This window comes from Haliotis cracherodii, unplaced genomic scaffold, assembly GCF_022045235.1.
Source record: "Haliotis cracherodii isolate W230 unplaced genomic scaffold, xgHalCrac1.p SCAF_12, whole genome shotgun sequence".
NCBI lineage: Eukaryota > Metazoa > Mollusca > Gastropoda > Lepetellida > Haliotidae > Haliotis > Haliotis cracherodii.
The window spans coordinates 33,609,012-33,628,430 of record NW_027266267.1 but is presented as its reverse complement, the minus strand read 5'-3'; the positions used below and the strand labels follow the sequence as shown (position 1 = coordinate 33,628,430).

The 19,419-nt window shown below is 41.8% G+C and overlaps 1 protein-coding gene across 1 annotated transcript; it reads left to right on the top strand.

Moving 5' to 3' along the window:
* Positions 1 to 15,940: 15,940 nt before the first annotated feature.
* LOC139457800 (uncharacterized) lies at positions 15,941 to 19,417 on the top strand. Its single transcript, XM_071239147.1, has 4 exons — positions 15,941 to 16,280; positions 17,193 to 17,285; positions 17,964 to 18,056; positions 18,427 to 19,417. The coding sequence occupies exons 1-4, from the start codon at positions 16,214 to 16,216 to the stop codon at positions 18,555 to 18,557; spliced, it is 384 nt and encodes a 127-aa protein (XP_071095248.1). The 5' UTR covers positions 15,941 to 16,213; the 3' UTR covers positions 18,558 to 19,417.
* Positions 19,418 to 19,419: the final 2 nt, after the last annotated feature.

The following is a 19,419-nucleotide window of genomic DNA, read 5'->3' as shown; positions in this document are numbered from 1 at the left end:
CTGAACGTGGGTCATCTAACCCTGTTGGGCATTCTGGGTAAGGCAATCTGGACAAGAAATCTGTGTTACCCAAGTTTTTGCCTGGTCGATACTGAACTGTAAAAGTGTAATCACTCAATAAGAGTGACCAGCGGCTCAGTCTGGCTGAGCGGTCCTTATTGTCTTTCAAATACTGTAAAGCTCTGTGATCTGTCACTACAGTAAATGGGGCATGTATCAAATATACCTTGAAATGTTTTATACCTGATACTGTAATTCCATAGTTTTTACTCTGTTTGTGACAGAGCACGATCACTGTAGGCAATTAGTTCATCTGTTACTGACATCCTTTTGACCAAGCAAATACCCTAGAGCCTTATGACTAGCATCTGAGTATAGAATGAATGGTTTTTTAATATCTGGGAATGCCAAAAAGGTTGGTGTAAGCAAAGCAGATTTGATGGTTTGAAATGCCTGTTCCTGTGCTTCCGTCCAAGCATTTTGTTTATCCTTTTGAAACAATGAATGTAAATGAGCTGCTACTTTGGTGAAAGTTGAATGAAGCGACGGTAAAATCCTACCATTCCCAAGACGTCTTTGGACGTTGTTGGCGTCGGAAACGAAGCTATCACGCTAGTTTTTCAGGGTCTACTTGTACTCCAATATTTGAAAAAATACTGTCCCAAGTAAGCGACTGACAGTTTAGCAAATTGGCATTTTGATTGCTTCGTTTTCAAATCTGCGCTGCGTAGGTACAAAACTACTTCTTCTATGTTAAATGTGTCTCAAAATCCGAGGAGAAGCGCAAAACATCATCTAAATAGCACATTGTTTTGCACCAATTTAGATTAGGGAAAACGTCATTGATCAGTCTTTGAAATGTTGCTGGGGCAGAGGCCAGTTCAAAGGCCATACGATTGAAGTGATAGGTACCACTAGCTGTCACAAATGCAATTTGGGTTTACTGATTTCATTCAGTGCTAATTGTCACTATCCCGCTGCCAGATCTATAGTTGTATAATATTTTGCATGTGCTGTGCCCAAGACATCAAGATCATCTTCTAATCTCGGCATTGGGAAAACTATTGGCAACGAGCATGAATTCACAACTCTGTAGTCGATGGCCAGACGCCATGTTGAAGTAGAACCCTTAGCCTGTTTCTTAGGTGCCAGGGACTATCATGATCGCCCTTTATTGCCCCGATTATGTTTTTCTTTGTCAGCAGCACATTCGTACTAATGGGTTCCGCCAAAGCGATAACGTTTGTGACTGGCATCAAGCCAGGCCTTTATTCCATGTTCAGCTGCCACGCGATGACATAACTGTATCACTCACTAAATCGTCTAAGGTAGTCAAGACTTAATTAAACAATAATCCTCATATATATTCAAGGATCTTTAGGTTATTATTGAGGAGACAAATTCAACTATTTATTTGTTAATCAAGTCATCTGATCTTCAAGAGGTATGCCACACTAATTGACAGGACTCTTAGCTGCCAGCATCAGACCAACAGCCATGACCACTCCACGCCCTAACCTAATATACGTCAACTAAAACCTAATATGACACTGTATACGTCAACTAAAACCTAATATGACACTGTATACGTCAACTAAAACCTAATATGACACCGTATACGTCAACTAAAACCTAATATGACACTGTATACGTCAACTATAACCTAATATGACACTGTATACGTCAACTAAAACCTAATATGACACCGTATACGTCAACTAAAACCTAATATGACACTGTATACGTCAACTAAAACCTAATATGACACCGTATACGTCAACTAAAACCTAATATGACACTGTATACGTCAACTAAAACCTAATATGACACTGTATACGTCAACTAAAACCTAATATGACACCGCTTACGTCAACTAAAACCTAATATGACACCGCTTACGTCAACTAAAACCTAATATGACACTGTATACGTCAACTAAAACCTAATATGACACCGTATACGTCAACTAAAACCTAATATGACACCGCATACGTCAACTAAAACCTAATATGACACTGTATACGTCAACTAAAACCTAATATGACACCGCATACGTCAACTAAAACCTAATATGACACTGTATACGTCAACTAAAACCTAATATGACACCGCATACGTCAACTAAAACCTAATATGACACCGCATACGTCAACTAAAACCTAATATGACACCGCTTACGTCAACTAAAACCTAATATGACACTGTAAACGTCAACTAAAACATAATATGACACCGCATACGTCAACTAAAACCTAATATGACACCGCATACGTCAACTAAAACCTAATATGACACTGTATACGTCAACTAAAACCTAATATGACACCGCATACGTCAACTAAAACCTAATATGACACCGCATACGTCAACTAAAACCTAATATGACACTGTATACGTCAACTAAAACCTAATATGACACTGTATACGTCAACTAAAACCTAATATGACACCGTCTACGTCAACTAAAACCTAATATGACACTGTATTCGTCAACTAAAACCTAATATGACACTGTATACGTCAACTAAAACCTAATATGACACTGTATACGTCAACTAAAACCTAATATGACACCGTATACGTCAACTAAAACCTAATATGACACCGCATACGTCAACTAAAACCTAATATGACACTGTATACGTCAACTAAAACCTAATATGACACTGTATACGTCAACTAAAACCTAATATGACACCGTCTACGTCAACTAAAACCTAATATGACACTGTATTCGTCAACTAAAACCTAATATGACACTGTATACGTCAACTAAAACCTAATATGACACTGTATACGTCAACTAAAACCTAATATGACACCGTATACGTCAACTAAAACCTAATATGACACCGCATACGTCAACTAAAACCTAATATGACACTGTATACGTCAACTAAAACCTAATATGACACCGCATACGTCAACTAAAACCTAATATGACACTGTATACGTCAACTAAAACCTAATATGACACCGCATACGTCAACTAAAACCTAATATGACACCGCATACGTCAACTAAAACCTAATATGACACCGCTTACGTCAACTAAAACCTAATATGACACTGTATACGTCAACTAAAACATAATATGACACCGCATACGTCAACTAAAACCTAATATGACACCGCATACGTCAACTAAAACCTAATATGACACTGTATACGTCAACTAAAACCTAATATGACACCGCATACGTCAACTAAAACCTAATATGACACCGCATACGTCAACTAAAACCTAATATGACACTGTATACGTCAACTAAAACCTAATATGACACTGTATACGTCAACTAAAACCTAATATGACACTGCATACGTCAACTTAAACCTAATATGACACCGCATACGTCAACTAAAACCTAATATGACATCGTATACGTCAACTAAAACCTAATATGACACTGTATACGTCAACTAAAACCTAATATGACACTGTATACGTCAACTAAAACCTAATATGACACCGTCTACGTCAACTTAAACCTAATATGACACTGTATTCGTCAACTAAAACCTAATATGACACCGTATACGTAAACTAAAACCTAATATGACACCGTATACGTCAACTAAAACCTAATATGACACCGCATACGTCAACTTAAACCTAATATGACACCGCATACGTCAACTAAAACCTAATATGACATCGTATGCGTCAACTAAAACCTAATATGACACCGCATACGTCAACTTAAACCTAATATGACACCGCACACGTCAACTTAAACGTGATATGACACCGCATACGTCAACTCAAACCTAATATGACACCGCATACGTCAACTCAAACCTAATATGACACCGCATACGTCAACTAAAGACACCATAACCGTTTTATGCCGAAACGTTTACACTCTCTGGTATCCATATAAACTTGACATGCTTGACTCTTACAGCTGTTCGTTGACGCTAAGGGTCAAAGGGAGACTACTCCTCAGAGCTTGGAGACCAAACCATGTTGACAATTTTAGCTATGATCTTTCTCAACAAAGTCACAAACGTGATCAAAAACACAGATTAATGTCCTTGCACATCACAATTAATGATAGTAAAACACACAACAGTTTCAAATATAGAATTTCGGTACCAGAATTTTCATCTGAAATATGTGAGGGCGGTGTTTGGAAAATCCAAGTTGGCGGTTACTAACTGTTTACGGTCTCATATTAGGTCAGTGACAACCATCTTGGATTTTTACTGACGGTATACGGGCTCATGTGGGTTTAGTAGTTCTGCTCTCTGATTGGTCAAACTCACTTTGAAGCCTGGGGGTAGAGAACGTGATGACACTCTCTCCTTGGCAGATGGGGAATTTAATAGACTGGTGTGCTTATCCAATGTGTGTTTCTAAACATGGGGAAACATGAATATCAAACTAACTGACTACTTTATTCATACGAACTATATAAGTATAAAAATAAAGCGCTGAACATAGGCTCCCCTACGGTATGATTAACAATATACAACAAGCTATGTATAATTATTGAGGAGGCAAAAATAATCATAAATCCATGAGAAATATCTGAGTGTACCTGGGTGTACCTTTGAAAATCAAAGATACAAAAACATTTTCAACCCATGAATAAGGTAGTGAAGATGTAGGAGATAACAGACAACGACCGCTGGATTTTGCCGAGGTGCAATCGTGACAATGGTAGATTTACGATACGGCGACAATAACATCACGTGCGGCTTGGACTGTTTGAAATCAGCTGGTCATTCGAATGTACACAGTGCAGATGTACTCTGCAACGTGCACAACACACCACAGACACACTACATGTACGTGTGCATTTCAAAGCTGTATTATATTATTTCGATATTTCACTTGCATGTGCCATGTCCGTAGTTTGTATCAAGTTGCTATGATCTGTCCCAGGATTCCGTTGTTTCAAACAACCTTAGCGCTACGATTGTCGTAAGTCAATGTTAAGGTATAGGGCTTACAATTACTTTTTGTACGATTGAAACAGAGAGAATTAACGGACTTTCAGTTCTATATTGAAGTAGAGCAGGCACTGTGGTCTTTACAAAGGTTCAGAGCATCACTAACAAAGAATTGTGTAGATAGATCATCACGACATTCACCGTTGTGTCTGCTTTCGATCTTAAACTTCGTGTTGTAAATGAGAGCCGCGCCCCTTAGACAGTCGTCAGAAAGAAATGTAAAACTCTTGCACGTGGTCTTTCTTGGTCCGAAATTGAACAGATGGTGTAGCTTAACGGTGATTACAACAAATTCCACAAAAGATAAAACCACATTGCCAACAGGACAATACTTGATGAGTCGATCAGGCTCCCCCACACTGAACTAAGTTTGAAGCTAGACTTTCCGGTGAATGCAAATGTTTCGGACTTTGTGTACATGTACACACGTTGAAATACTCATGCATCGGACGGTTTGTGTGTGTGTGTGTGTGTGTGTGTGTGTGTGTGTGTGTGTGTGTGTGTGTGTGTGTGTGTGTGTGTGTGTGTGTGTGTGTGTGTGTGTGTGTGTGTGTGTGTGTGTGTGTGTGTGTGTGTGTGTGTGGTAGGGGGCGCGCGCGCACACACACCGTGAATTAAAAGGTCAATTTATAACATGTGATATTAAGTTTGATAATAAATTATTGGTGTAGCCATGTAACAAACGAATACTAGCACTTAAATCAGAGGCGGACAAAGGATTTTGAAAAAAGAGGAACATATAATACCAAAATCTGTCTCTTACAGAAAGGGCACTGTTTCTCGGGTATGGAAGCATCACTAAAAATCCTGAGCGTCAGTATGTTTTATTACAAATAAAATACGTATGTTCACGAACAACAAAAAATATAAGAATCGATGAAATGACAGTGAACGTGTTATGACGATAAATGTTATCAGAATTAATTTCGCGTCAGTAGATCAATATCTGATGGAATGCTGTTGATTATTACTTGCATATGGTTGCCCATGGATATTGCCCGCCATATTGGTCCAAACAGGACCACGTTTGGGGGATGCTGGGTCTCTGTCGTACACACTGCGCCCGAGAACATCCCACAGATGCCTACTGGGACAAGTCTGGGGACTAAGCGGCCCAGACCACAGTCTGTATGCCTTCTCATCGGATGTAATCGGTAACGTCCTGAACACGATCTAGTATAGTCAGGATGCAGTTTCTGCTGATAAATCGAGCAAATAGAAAAAACGATAGGACGCAAGCTTTTGTCAACATATCCTATCCAGTCAAATCTCCATTCCCAATAACCAAATCAGTTTACCGGTCGTGCATGATACCACAGGACACATTGCTTCCAGGCGGGCTGCATATGGCCGGTTTTTAACGGAAGATGTTGAAATTCGCCTTCCTGTTTTCTATTGATAACAGGAGCAGATTTAAATCTGTTGTGTGGTGCATTTAATGTGCATTCATTACTAGAAATGTTTCAAACTGTGGGAACGATAGAAGGTGAACACCCTAACTTTCACTTGTACAGCAAGAACAATCACAAGAACATATGTCACTGAGGGGATCTTTTTCATCTTTTACTCCCCCCTAGTAGAAAAAAAAACACAAGACAAAATATATTTTCTAACTTTGAATGAAACTGGTAATCCTTCACAGTATTTGCGAAGATTATATGCAAAAAACGTTCCGATAAAGGTATGACACTTATATTGATTATCATGAATGAATAATGCAGGTGAAAGTTAGACGCGCACACTGGTATGTGTCTTCCTTCAAACAGTCATATAGATACATCCCCACGTCTTCACCTTAAGGTCACAGAGACACGACATTCGAGGGCGTCATTAACCTGTCATCTCGTTCTTGAACACCAGGAGTGGAACGGTCCACTATTAATAAAGAAATGTGTATGCATGACCGTCAATATAGCTAATACGGGTTTTTTTCATTTCTTTATAACATGCTTGTAAAATAGTATCAAAACAAATTTTCTTATTATAAGTCCTATAAATCTTCGGAAATTGTGGGCAATACTTGTATGCTTGTTCAATAGAGTTGATGATGGGGAGATGTGACTGAAGCTGAGACTGTAGATACAAACAGTTGCACCGATTACATCATAGGCTCTTTGTTCTGGAAAGAATATGCAGGAAATGTTAAGCAATAATTATCTTCTTATACCATAAAAGCAACGTTTCGATGCACAGTAAACTACGTTTATAACAAACTGAGAGATATCACGAACTGTTTTATGGTCCCTGCCATTTGCTTCATATATGCGTATAACGAAATACGGCTATACCAAACTAAGCTTAGTGGTCCCTTTGAGTTCGTTGTAACCGTAGTTTACTGTAGCTAGTAATTGTACCTTTGTCAAGCAAAACTGAATAATAAACATGCTACGGCATTATATATAGTAGGTGAAGGTTTAACAGTAACGACAATGTGCATAAACGAGAGAGATTAACATGAGCAGGTTAAATGCCAACAGAAGCATAATAAGTTAACAACATGGAGGACAGGTAACGAGGAAGCCATTATACATAAAGTCATTTGTACAGAAGTTGTTATCTAAAGATTGTGTCCACTTCGTCATCCGACAACTTCTCAACTTCAATAGCTATCTGCCTATTAAAATGTATCTTGAGATACATATAGATATATTGCATTATGGTTACATTGGTAAGTTATATAAAACGCATTATGGATGCAGGTAAATATCGACCAATACCTGAGCCGGGTATTTGTGATGCTACTGATAAGTGTCTTTATTACCAATCAGTTGCTCGAGGTCAGAATCTATAAAAACAAGTAAACTAGATGTGCCACGTTCTCCACATATATCCTTATAAAATGATTTAAGTCCTTATGCTACTACAAGATATTACACGTTGTTATCAAAATTTCCTGAAAATTCTAATTAACAGATGAGGTGAAAGGAAATGCTGTTTTACGTCGCGTTCAAGATATTTGCTCTACATACGCGTATTAATTAGTCCAGACTAATGTCAGTTTCGCTGTCTTTGCCCATTGAGACACCACATGCCGAATTTTAACATGGATACCCCACTGAGCCGATGGACAAGTCCATGTTTTATCCCCTTACTGCCGGGCGCCTGAAAGGGTAACAACACATACCATCGTTTAACGCCTTCAGGGACGCGAATCGACCACAGACGCTGTATCCACTGGACCAGGGAGGCTGATGAATAAGAGAAAGTGACCACGTGATCCTTTAATCAACGCTGTCAGTAAACAGCCAAACCTATATATCGGATACACCACAATCAACTTTGAGTTTCCAGGTTGTATTTACTACTATATATACACTATTTTAAAGAACTTTCGTGGTACGTTTTTCAGAGGAAAGGACACACACACAGTGAATAATTATCAATATATGATCAATTGAATCGGGAAGTGAGTAACATGGCCTATTTCCTATCAGGATGACCTAGAAGAGCATACTATTTGGAGTACATGGCGGAACAAGGAAACATTGTTTGACATCCTGTGTACTGTAGTTTCGTTGGTTGCTTGGGTTGTTGTTTTACGCCGCACTCAGCAATATTCCAGCTATATGACGGCGGTCTGTAAATAATCGAGTCTGGACCGGACAATCAAGTGATTGACATCATGAGCATCTATCCACCCGATTGGGAGCGATTACATGATTCAACCAAGTCAGCGAGCCTGACCACCGATCCCGTTAGTCGCCTCTGTAGTTTAGGGTTATATTTACATAATGCATATATACGTCAATCACAGTTGCTTCTGAAACACATGTAGTGCCTGGATGATACAGTTTATTTTAATACCTGATATATTGAATATCGAGAAGAGCAATCCTCATGGACGCTATTTTGTATTGGTACATATAAAGCTAAGAACAAAAACACTTGTCAAACCAATCACATGCCTTACATATCCCTACAAGCTGGTCATGAGTGAATGTGACGTCACTTGTCATATAATTATTATCGATCCTGATAGCTCTTTGACTATCCATACCGAGAGTCCAAAGTCAATCACAAGATAGATCTAAGTTGTGACAAAATGTTAACTTATAAATTATCCATAGTCACTATATGGCTGAAATAGTGCCGATGTAACTTTAAATATTACCTCACTCACTACAAATTATCCATGTAAAGTTGTTTTGTTACAATGACATAAACAAACATAGATTTGTATTTAGAAATGAAACGAGGTGTTGTTCAGACGAGTGGACGTGTATCTCATATAGATAGGCAAATGTGGGAGAATTTAGAACACTGAAGCCAGGAATTCGAATTCAAAGTTGTGAAATGATTGTGATTGCTCCTGAAATTAAATGCTGTTCTCTTCATAAAAAATCTGATTAACTGTCAAAGAGTGATGTGTTCTAGAAAAACAGGATGCAGCGACTGGTTACACTTGCATTGTAATGAACAAGCTTCCGCATCTCGATTTCAGAATATTGTAAAAATTCTGGGCATGGCCCATTTGAATTATGTCCCGTGTGAAGCCTTCAATGCTACTCGTCCGATACATGCACAGTCCACCCCGGATATAACGACTGAACGGCTGGGACGATCCAACCAAGATCTAAAAGCGACCCCGAATAATGCAGTTCTTTTGAACTGGAGTGTGAGCACCAGGCAGAATTTGAGTACAAAGATGTGCGATAAATCGGAAGTACATTCAGTGATATGATGAAACCATTTCATCCGTTTCTGTCGGCCAGCGTGCGGTTATGTCACAACCGTTCCGTCAGTCGTGAATTAGGCCGTTTCCCTCTTACACGTGAGTGAGTGAGTTGGGTTGAGAGCCGCTTTTAACATTATTCCAGTTAAATAACGGCTTGCAGCTTAATGTGGGAGGAAAACCCGAAGCGATGCAGGTCTCAGACGTTTAACACTTCGGTGAAACCCACGAGCACGGGTATGGTGCTGACACTCATACACTGGAGCTAGGAATCGGCGAAATGTCCGTTATTGATTACATCGATTGGTACCGATTTATTTTCTACTTCTGTTAACTGTAAAATCCATTTTAAACATTTTAATATAAATAATGTAATCGACATAAGCAGTTTCGCGTTTGTTGAACAAGTTGCAAAGACAAGTTGTTTTTTGTTCAACATGTAAAAATAATATCCATTAATCTGTCCACCTACGTGCAACCTACAGGGCAAACGTACCTTCACAACATCCACCATTACGGCAATCCATGTGTTACGTTACAGTAATATAATCACAATACACCAATCTGGTATCTATATCGAAATACTAGAGTATACGTCGCAAAACGACAAAACTCACGGATTTACATCCTCGTTTCAATGTGATCAAACTGAACTCTATGATGCAGGAAGTGAAATACAAGATATGATCGACAGGTTTGTGATGGGAGAAGAGTGTACAGTTATAATGTACATCCCCAAGGAAAGATGATATGTTTAAATGGTTGGGGTCTACAAATGGCATCCATCAATGAGAAACTGTCTTTGCGTATTTTTCTTGTGATAACATGGTTGGGTGGTTTTTATATAGACAGTATAATACAAATGTGAGCGTGTGTCGACTTGTGCTATTAAATGGGAGTTATCACCGTTCATGGATAACCTTCTGTTTATCAGTCCTCTATTTGAAGTGGGATTGGCGACATTTAATCACTAGGCTACCCCATCATCATTGACCAACAACAATTTATCTGAAGACACCATTCGATTAATTATGGCGTGTCTTTCATCAGCTACTGATATTACACTCCACAGCAACAAAGTCAGGGTTCACTCTGGGAGAGTTGTGACATGGGCCCTTTATGTGAACATTTCAAATATCGCAGAGGTACGCCTATACAACACGATATTAAAATACCCCTTGTATTTGAAAATGTGGGCCTTTTTTCAAATTTAGGGGCTATAGCACAAGGCCCCACCCTAGAATTATCCTTGTTAAGATTATCGAGGATAAAGTCTGGACACCATTAGTAACAGATACAAGCTCGACCATACAGAAACAAACAAACAAACAAACAAACAAATCAGGGACTGTCCATTTAATAGTGGTATACGACAGTACATGTGAATCACCCGTGTTATCACCACAACAGTATTATTTTATTTTTTTGTTATTATTATATGAATTATGAATGTAACTGGCTCTTATAGACAGAAGCTGTTTTTTATAATTAGTCAAAGTTCAGTTGTGTGTCCTGTCTATAACAGTGAGTGAGTGAGTATGGTTTAACGCCACTTTTATCAATATTCCAGCAATATCACGGCGGGGGACACCAGAAATGGGCTTCACACATTGTACCCATATCGAGAAACGAACCCGTGTCTTCGGCGTGATGAACGAACGCCTAACCACTAGGCTACCCGACCGCCCCTCCTGTCTACATGTAAAACATGTCTCTTTTGTGATAAAGTTGTGTTGGAAAGTAGGATCTATATCATCACCGCTGATGGATCCACCAGTGGGTGTGTGAATCTGTTCTGTATCGTCCTGTCAGGTGATAAGGAGAGGAAGATCACATGGACTGTTCGTGAGTTCGACAACCTGTCAACACACCATTCTCAACCCTAGGTTTGACAAAATCAGCATGTATTGATTCTCGATCTAACGAATTCAGTGTGTTCCGATCCTACACCTGACTCTGTCAGTGTGTTCCGACCCTAAATCTGACTCTGTCAGTGTGTTCCGATCCTACACCTGACGCTGTCAGTGTGTTCCGATCCTACACCTGACTCTGTCAGTGTGTTCCGACCCTAAACCTGACTCTGTCAGTGTGTTCCGATCCTACACCTGACTCTGTCAGTGTGTTCCGACCCTAAATCTGACTCTGTCAGTGTGTTCCGACCCTAAACCTGACTCTGTCAGTGTGTTCCGACCCTAAACCTGACTCTGTCAGTGTGTTCCGATCCTACACCTGACTCTGTCAGTGTGTTCCGACCCTAAATCTGACGCTGTCAGTGTGTTCCGATCCTACACCTGACTCTGTCAGTGTGTTCCGACCCTAAACCTGACTCTGTCAGTGTGTTCCGACCCTAAACCTGACTCTGTCAGTGTGTTCCGACCCTAAACCTGACTCTGTCAGTGTGTTCCGATCCTACACCTGACTCTGTCAGTGTGTTCCGACCCTAAATCTGACGCTGTCAGTGTGTTCCGATCCTACACCTGACTCTGTCAGTGTGTTCCGACCCTAAACCTGACTCTGTCAGTGTGTTCCGACCCTAAACCTGACTCTGTCAGTGTGTTCCGATCCTAAATCTGACGCTGTCAGTGTGTTCCAACCCTAAACCTGACTCTGTCAGTGTGTTCCGATCCTACACCTGACTCTGTCAGTGTGTTCCGATCCTACACCTGACTCTGTCAGTGTGTTCCGATCCTACACCTGACTCTGTCAGTGTGTTCCGACCCTAAACCTGACTCTGTCAGTGTGTTCCGATCCTACACCTGACGCTGTCAGTGTGTTCCGACCCTAAACCTGACTCTGTCAGTGTGTTCCGACCCTAAACCTGACGCTGTCAGTGTGTTCCGATCCTACACCTGACTCTGTCAGTGTGTTCCGATCCTAAATCTGACGCTGTCAGTGTGCTCCGATCCTACACCTGACTCTGTCAGTGTGTTCCGATCCTAAATCTGACGCTGTCAGTGTGCTCCGATCCTACACCTGACTCTGTCAGTGTGTTCCGATCCTAAATCTGACGCTGTCAGTGTGCTCCGATCCTAAATCTGACGCTGTCAGTGTGTTCCGATCCTACACCTGACTCTGTCAGTGTGTTCCGACCCTAAACCTGACTCTGTCAGTGTGTTCCGATCCTACACCTGACGCTGTCAGTGTGTTCCGACCCTAAACCTGACGCTGTCAGTGTGTTCCGACCCTAAACCTGACGCTGTCAGTGTGTTCCGATCCTACACCTGACGCTGTCAGTGTGTTCCGATCCTAAATCTGACGCTGTCAGTGTGCTCCGATCCTAAATCTGACGCTGTCAGTGTGCTCCGACCCTAAACCTGACTCTGTCAGTGTGTTCCGATCCTACACCTGACGCTGTCAGTGTGTTCCGACCCTAAACCTGACTCTGTCAGTGTGTTCCGATCCTAAATCTGACGCTGTCAGTGTGCTCCGATCCTAAATCTGACTCTGTCAGTGTGTTCCGACCCTAAACCTGACTCTGTCAGTGTGTTCCGACCCTAAACCTGACGCTGTCAGTGTGCTCCGATCCTAAATCTGACGCTGTCAGTGTGTTCTGACCCTAAACCTGACTCTGTCAGTGTGTTCCGATCCTACACCTGACTCTGTCAGTGTGTTCCGACCCTAAACCTGACTCTGTCAGTGTGTTCCGACCCTAAACCTGACTCTGTCAGTGTGTTCCGATCCTAAATCTGACGCTGTCAGTGTGTTCCGACCCTAAACCTGACTCTGTCAGTGTGTTCCGATCCTACACCTGACTCTGTCAGTGTGTTCCGATCCTACACCTGACGCTGTCAGTGTGTTCCGACCCTAAACCTGACGCTGTCAGTGTGTTCCGATCCTAAACCTGACGCTGTCAGTGTGTTCCGACCCTAAACCTGACGCTGTCAGTGTGTTCCGATCCTACACCTGACTCTGTCAGTGTGTTCCGATCCTAAATCTGACGCTGTCAGTGTGCTCCGATCCTAAATCTGACGCTGTCAGTGTGTTCCGATCCTACACCTGACTCTGTCAGTGTGTTCCGACCCTAAACCTGACTCTGTCAGTGTGTTCCGATCCTACACCTGACGCTGTCAGTGTGTTCCGACCCTAAACCTGACGCTGTCAGTGTGTTCCGACCCTAAACCTGACGCTGTCAGTGTGTTCCGATCCTACACCTGACTCTGTCAGTGTGTTCCGATCCTAAATCTGACGCTGTCAGTGTGCTCCGATCCTAAATCTGACGCTGTCAGTGTGCTCCGACCCTAAACCTGACTCTGTCAGTGTGTTCCGATCCTACACCTGACTCTGTCAGTGTGTTCCGATCCTACACCTGACGCTGTCAGTGTGTTCCGATCCTAAATCTGACGCTGTCAGTGTGCTCCGATCCTACACCGGACGATGTCAGTGTGTTCCGACCCTAAATCTGACGCTGTCAGTGTGTTCCGACCCTAAACCTGACTCTGTCAGTGTGTTCCGACCCTAAACCTGACTCTGTCAGTGTGTTCCGATCCTAAATCTGACGCTGTCAGTGTGTTCCGACCCTAAACCTGACTCTGTCAGTGTGTTCCGATCCTACACCTGACTCTGTCAGTGTGTTCCGATCCTACACCTGACGCTGTCAGTGTGTTCCGACCCTAAACCTGACTCTGTCAGTGTGTTCCGATCCTAAACCTGACTCTGTCAGTGTGTTCCGACCCTAAACCTGACGCTGTCAGTGTGTTCCGATCCTACACCTGACTCTGTCAGTGTGTTCCGATCCTAAATCTGACGCTGTCAGTGTGCTCCGATCCTACACCTGACTCTGTCAGTGTGTTCCGATCCTAAATCTGACGCTGTCAGTGTGCTCCGATCCTAAATCTGACGCTGTCAGTGTGCTCCGACCCTAAATCTGACGCTGTCAGTGTGTTCCGACCCTAAATCTGACGCTGTCAGTGTGTTCCGACCCTAAACCTGACGCTGTCAGTGTGTTCCGATCCTACACCTGACTCTGTCAGTGTGTTCCGACCCTAAATCTGACGCTGTCAGTGTGTTCCGACCCTAAATCTGACGCTGTCAGTGTGTTCCGACCCTAAATCTGACGCTGTCAGTGTGTTCCGACCCTACACCTGACTCTGTCAGTGTGTTCCGATCCTAAATCTGACGCTGTCAGTGTGCTCCGATCCTATATCTGACGCTGTCAGTGTGCTCCGATCCTACACCGGACGCTGTCAGTGTGTTCCGATCCTAAATCTGACGCTGTCAGTGTGCTCCGATCCTAAATCTGACGCTGTCAGTGTGCTCCGATCCTACACCGGACGCTGTCAGTGTGTTCCGATCCTAAATCGGATGCTGTCAGTGTGCTCCGATCCTAAACCTGACGCTGTCAGTGTATTTTGATCCTAAACCTGACGCTGTCAGTTTTTTTATCCAATATCTGACGTTGTCACTGTATCTACACTCTGCAAATGTTGTTACAGTCTTCGTACTTTGTCTTCATCCCATCATTTAGAGTAACCCTTGTTTGTTTGAGTTTAGTTAATCCCTGTGCATATGTAATCTTAGATATACATCCATGTCCAAAAAGTTATTGATCGCTTGCTGGATAAAATAAATAGCATATGTACCGACACGTCGCAAGAATAAAGAGGTTGAAATGATTCAAATGAATAACTAAATTATATCTTCCTTGATACTACAGCTTCTAAAATGTCCCTTAAAGATATTCCTCTTCATCACAATCAATAGCGTCAACCCAACAGTCAACCGAGTCAACATGGCTCGACCCGTGAAGATCCGGGGTAGAATAGGTCTTCAGCAACCCATGCGTGCCGTAACAGGCGACCATGCTTGTCGTAAGAGGTTACAGGATCGAGTGGTAAGGCGCGTTGATGCATGTCATCGTATCCCAATTGCGCGAATCGATGCTCATGATGTCAATCACTGGATTGTCTGGTCCAGACTCGATTATGTACAGACCAACACCATATAGCTGGAATATTTCTGAGTGCGGCCTTAAACAACAAACAAACAAACAAACAAAGCAATATGGCTCAACGTTGACACTGATATGTTACACTACTCACATAAATACCAGGTACAATGGCACATGTTTACTCCCCTATAGATAGACGGATACAAATCTATCTGATAATTGTGAATGTTATCCTTATGTATTCAACAGTAACACGATAGGGACAGACAATGACATGTCAAATGTGGACAAACATAACGATCGCCATTGTACATTTCGAAGTTCAATCATATCTACACGGAAGCTCTTTTTCTCATTTCAACATTTGAACATAATTTTTGTTTGATATTTTCACTGTATTTCAAAGTGGCACATGAGTAATGTGTGTTTTGCAAACTCCAACACATAATAAGTCTGTATCTCGATAAATATTTTGAGGTGACCGGTGGACTAACAAAAACAAGATAACTCTCTTGTTTCGTGGCGTCCAGTGCCACGAGGCAGATAGACATCCCTGACAAAGAAGGACATTGTACTTATGCTGTGTTCCCGGTCACAACTTAACCCTGGTACACAGCTGCAGGGACCGGAGCCCATCTATAACATAGAGCTTGTCGGGTTCCTGAAATCGTGACGTGGTCCATCTCGCATATAGCATGAACACACTTCTGGTACTGATGTCATGCTTGACTCTCCAGGCTGCCACATCAACATCCACAACTGGTGAGTAAACATTACACTTCAAATGTCCGCCTTCTACATGAACCTTTAGCAGGAACGTATGGAGGTTGTGATTCAGATCAAACAGAAAACAGCAAATACTAGTACAGTCACTTGCCACACATGACAATGCATCATTTTCGTATACATTGCCAGAAAAGCCTGCGTATCAAATGGGGCACGGAAGGCCCAGTCGTCTAAGGCGATAGGCACGCGAGACACTTGTGATAGTGGGTTCGAATCCCGGTTCGCCTCGATTATGGTTTTGTTAACACCATACCCGTGCTCGTGGGTTTCACCGAAGTGGTAAACGTCTGAGACCTGCATCACTTCGGGCTTTCCTCCCACATTAAGCCGACACGCCGCGATATAATTGGAATACTGTTCAAAGCGGCGTTAAAAACTCAACTCACGCTGAAGGAATATCCTCTGTAATATATGAACGCTCACATACAACTCTCACAATAAGCATAACATGAGCATCCTAGAAGTTTTGTATACCCTGTCCGAACCTTGAGTGATTGAGTGAGTTGGGTTTAATGCCGCTTTTAACAGTATTACAGTAATATCGCGGCGTGTCAGCTTAATGTGGAAGGAAAGCCCGAAGTGATGCAGGTCTCAGACATTTACCACTTCGGTGAAACCCACGAGCACGGGTATGGTGCTGACAAATCTAGAAACATATTCGGGGTTAACCGGTATTCGAACCAACAATCATAGGTTTCTGGCGTGCCCAAGTGACGCAACTCTGCAAAGCGAATCGCGGCGCCTTAGACGACTTGGCCACCCGTGCCCCCTTCCGAACCTTCAATCAGTACACTTATATAATTATTTACTATAGACAATTTACTGCATAATTAGCTACATATATAAATGTCATAAAATAGATAAATATAAATTCACATAATTGTACAGGGGTTGTCAACAGCGATGCAACAGAGGTCACTCTCACCAGCGAGTCGGCCACAACGATGACCAATAGCCAACTAACAGACAGCAATGGCCAAGGTAATTCTTTCTACGTGACAATACATGCATACTACACGTACTGTAATGGATACACCTTCCGTGTTATCTGGGCGAACAAGGAAGACTCCAGAAACCGTGGCTGTGCATAAAGGAGAGATCATGTTATATTTTTTTCCCACGTTTCCAGTATCCAAAATCAAGTTCCTATCGTGTAACGTGTTCGTGTTTCAGTTATAAACAAAATTCAGTTGTCTGCGGTGACTGTTAACTTGCCTAGGCAATCATATGGTTAGGATGCTAGCGTATCCCGAATTCCGGGTTAGTACAGGTCACAGCAGCTGGAACCCCATTCACAAGCCGGCTAATGAGGACTGTGTGGTAACAATGTGTGACCTGGCTGATCGTGTGATTTGTGACCTTATAGGTAAGACATTGACAACTGACCTGCATGGTCTGATACAGATAGTATCGGTGTGCTGTGATGTATCTGGATGAATGCTACCTTCGACAAACACACACCCACTCACTCACACATTCCACGCTGCTACATGCAACCTTGACACTATCTATTGGCCACAGCTTTAACTTGGAGATTTGCATTGTTAATCACAGCTACTGGTGTTTCGCTACTTAATAGTGGTACAAGGGTTTTCTTAGTGAATGAAGACCAAGTCCTCTTCAAACATATGTGTATATATTTGTTTTATTTCATCTCAGTGAATGATTACAGTAAAGTCACAACGTCCTCAGCTGCAGCTGCAACAGCTACAGCAGCCACACACCCAGAGGACCCTCCCTACACTGTGCTGGGTTAGTTGTGTTTGTTTTTGTTTCCTGTTTAAAGCCGCACTCAGCACTATTCCAGCTTTATGACGGCGATCTTTAAATAATCGAATCTGGACCAGACAATCCAGTGATTGATATCATGAGCATCGATCCACGCAGTTTCGATACGATGACATGCATCAGCCAAGTCAGCGAGCCTAACTACCCGATCCGTCCAGACATTGAGAACTGCGGTGCCCGAGACGACTGGTTCACCCATGCAGCGGAAACACAAACCAACAGAGAAGATGGTACTATAATTACTTCTGAGATTTGTTTCGAAACATTGTTACCAGTTATCAGTATACCAAACTATTTTTTCAATAGTTTTCAGGATCATTTTATTTTGTTTCAGGCTTTACTGACAGAAATTTATACAATTACGTTATGTTTGGATCGACGTGTGGAAGTATGTTCATCCTTGTTAGCACAGCCTGCATATGTGCAGCGTGTCAGCAGGCCAAGCACAGAAGACTAGTGAAGTAACACTCGCAGTCGTGTACCAGAGGAATTCACACAACACGACATACCAGACCTTCAGACAGACTTTCACCTCAGAACAGAACAAGAATGTGACAGAAAATCAAACCACGTGTCTGATATCTATATCACAGACACGCTACATTATCCATGACCCTTTCTTTTTCTCAAATGCTACCACATTTCTTCTGTTAAGCCATATGTACACGATTTAATGTCATTCTATGTCATACATATGTACATCCACTACTTATATAGTCAACAGTCAACAAAGTTAACTCTTAAAAACGTTGTCTTGTGCTTCAACAGGAATACAAGGCAATTGGTGTTCTGGATTAGAATTGTTCCATGTGTGCTAGTCGTAAGAGGCGACCAAATGGATCAGGTTATTGGGCTCGGTGACATGTATGATTGCATGTCATCGTGGCTGAAGGCGTGGATAGTAGCTCATAATGTCAATCACAAGATTGTTTGGTCCAGATTTGAATATTTACGGACCTCTGTGATATAGCTGGAATATTGCTGAGTGTGGTGTTAAACAAAAACTACACAAAAACATTGTATGCCACTTCTGGTCAAAGGGATATGTGTTGATAATTTAATCAAAGATGTTTGATTTAATAAATTCATAAGAGTTGGTAAGGTTAAATAATACTTGCCTACTAACATAGCACTTATTTATGAATGTGACCAGAAAATTGTAGTTTGGTTTAGCGGATCTATTTACCAGGAATAGAACTGTACACAAAAATAAAGATTATCTATTATTTAATATTAAATCGGTTTTCTTGTATCACATCATCTCTCAAGGGCTCTGCACGTTCACAAATGTAATCCTGTGATTTGAAGTAGCAAAATGCACAAGAAC

Coding starts and splice junctions, on each gene's coding strand:
- LOC139457800 (XM_071239147.1), top strand. CDS start 16,214: ATGAACACACTTCTGGTACTGATGTCATGCTTGACTCTCCAGGCTGCC. Junction 16,281..17,192: donor CACATCAACATCCACAACTG/GTGAGTAAACAT, acceptor ATAATTGTACAG/GGGTTGTCAACAGCGATGCA. Junction 18,057..18,426: donor CCCTCCCTACACTGTGCTGG/GTTAGTTGTGTT, acceptor ATTTTGTTTCAG/GCTTTACTGACAGAAATTTA.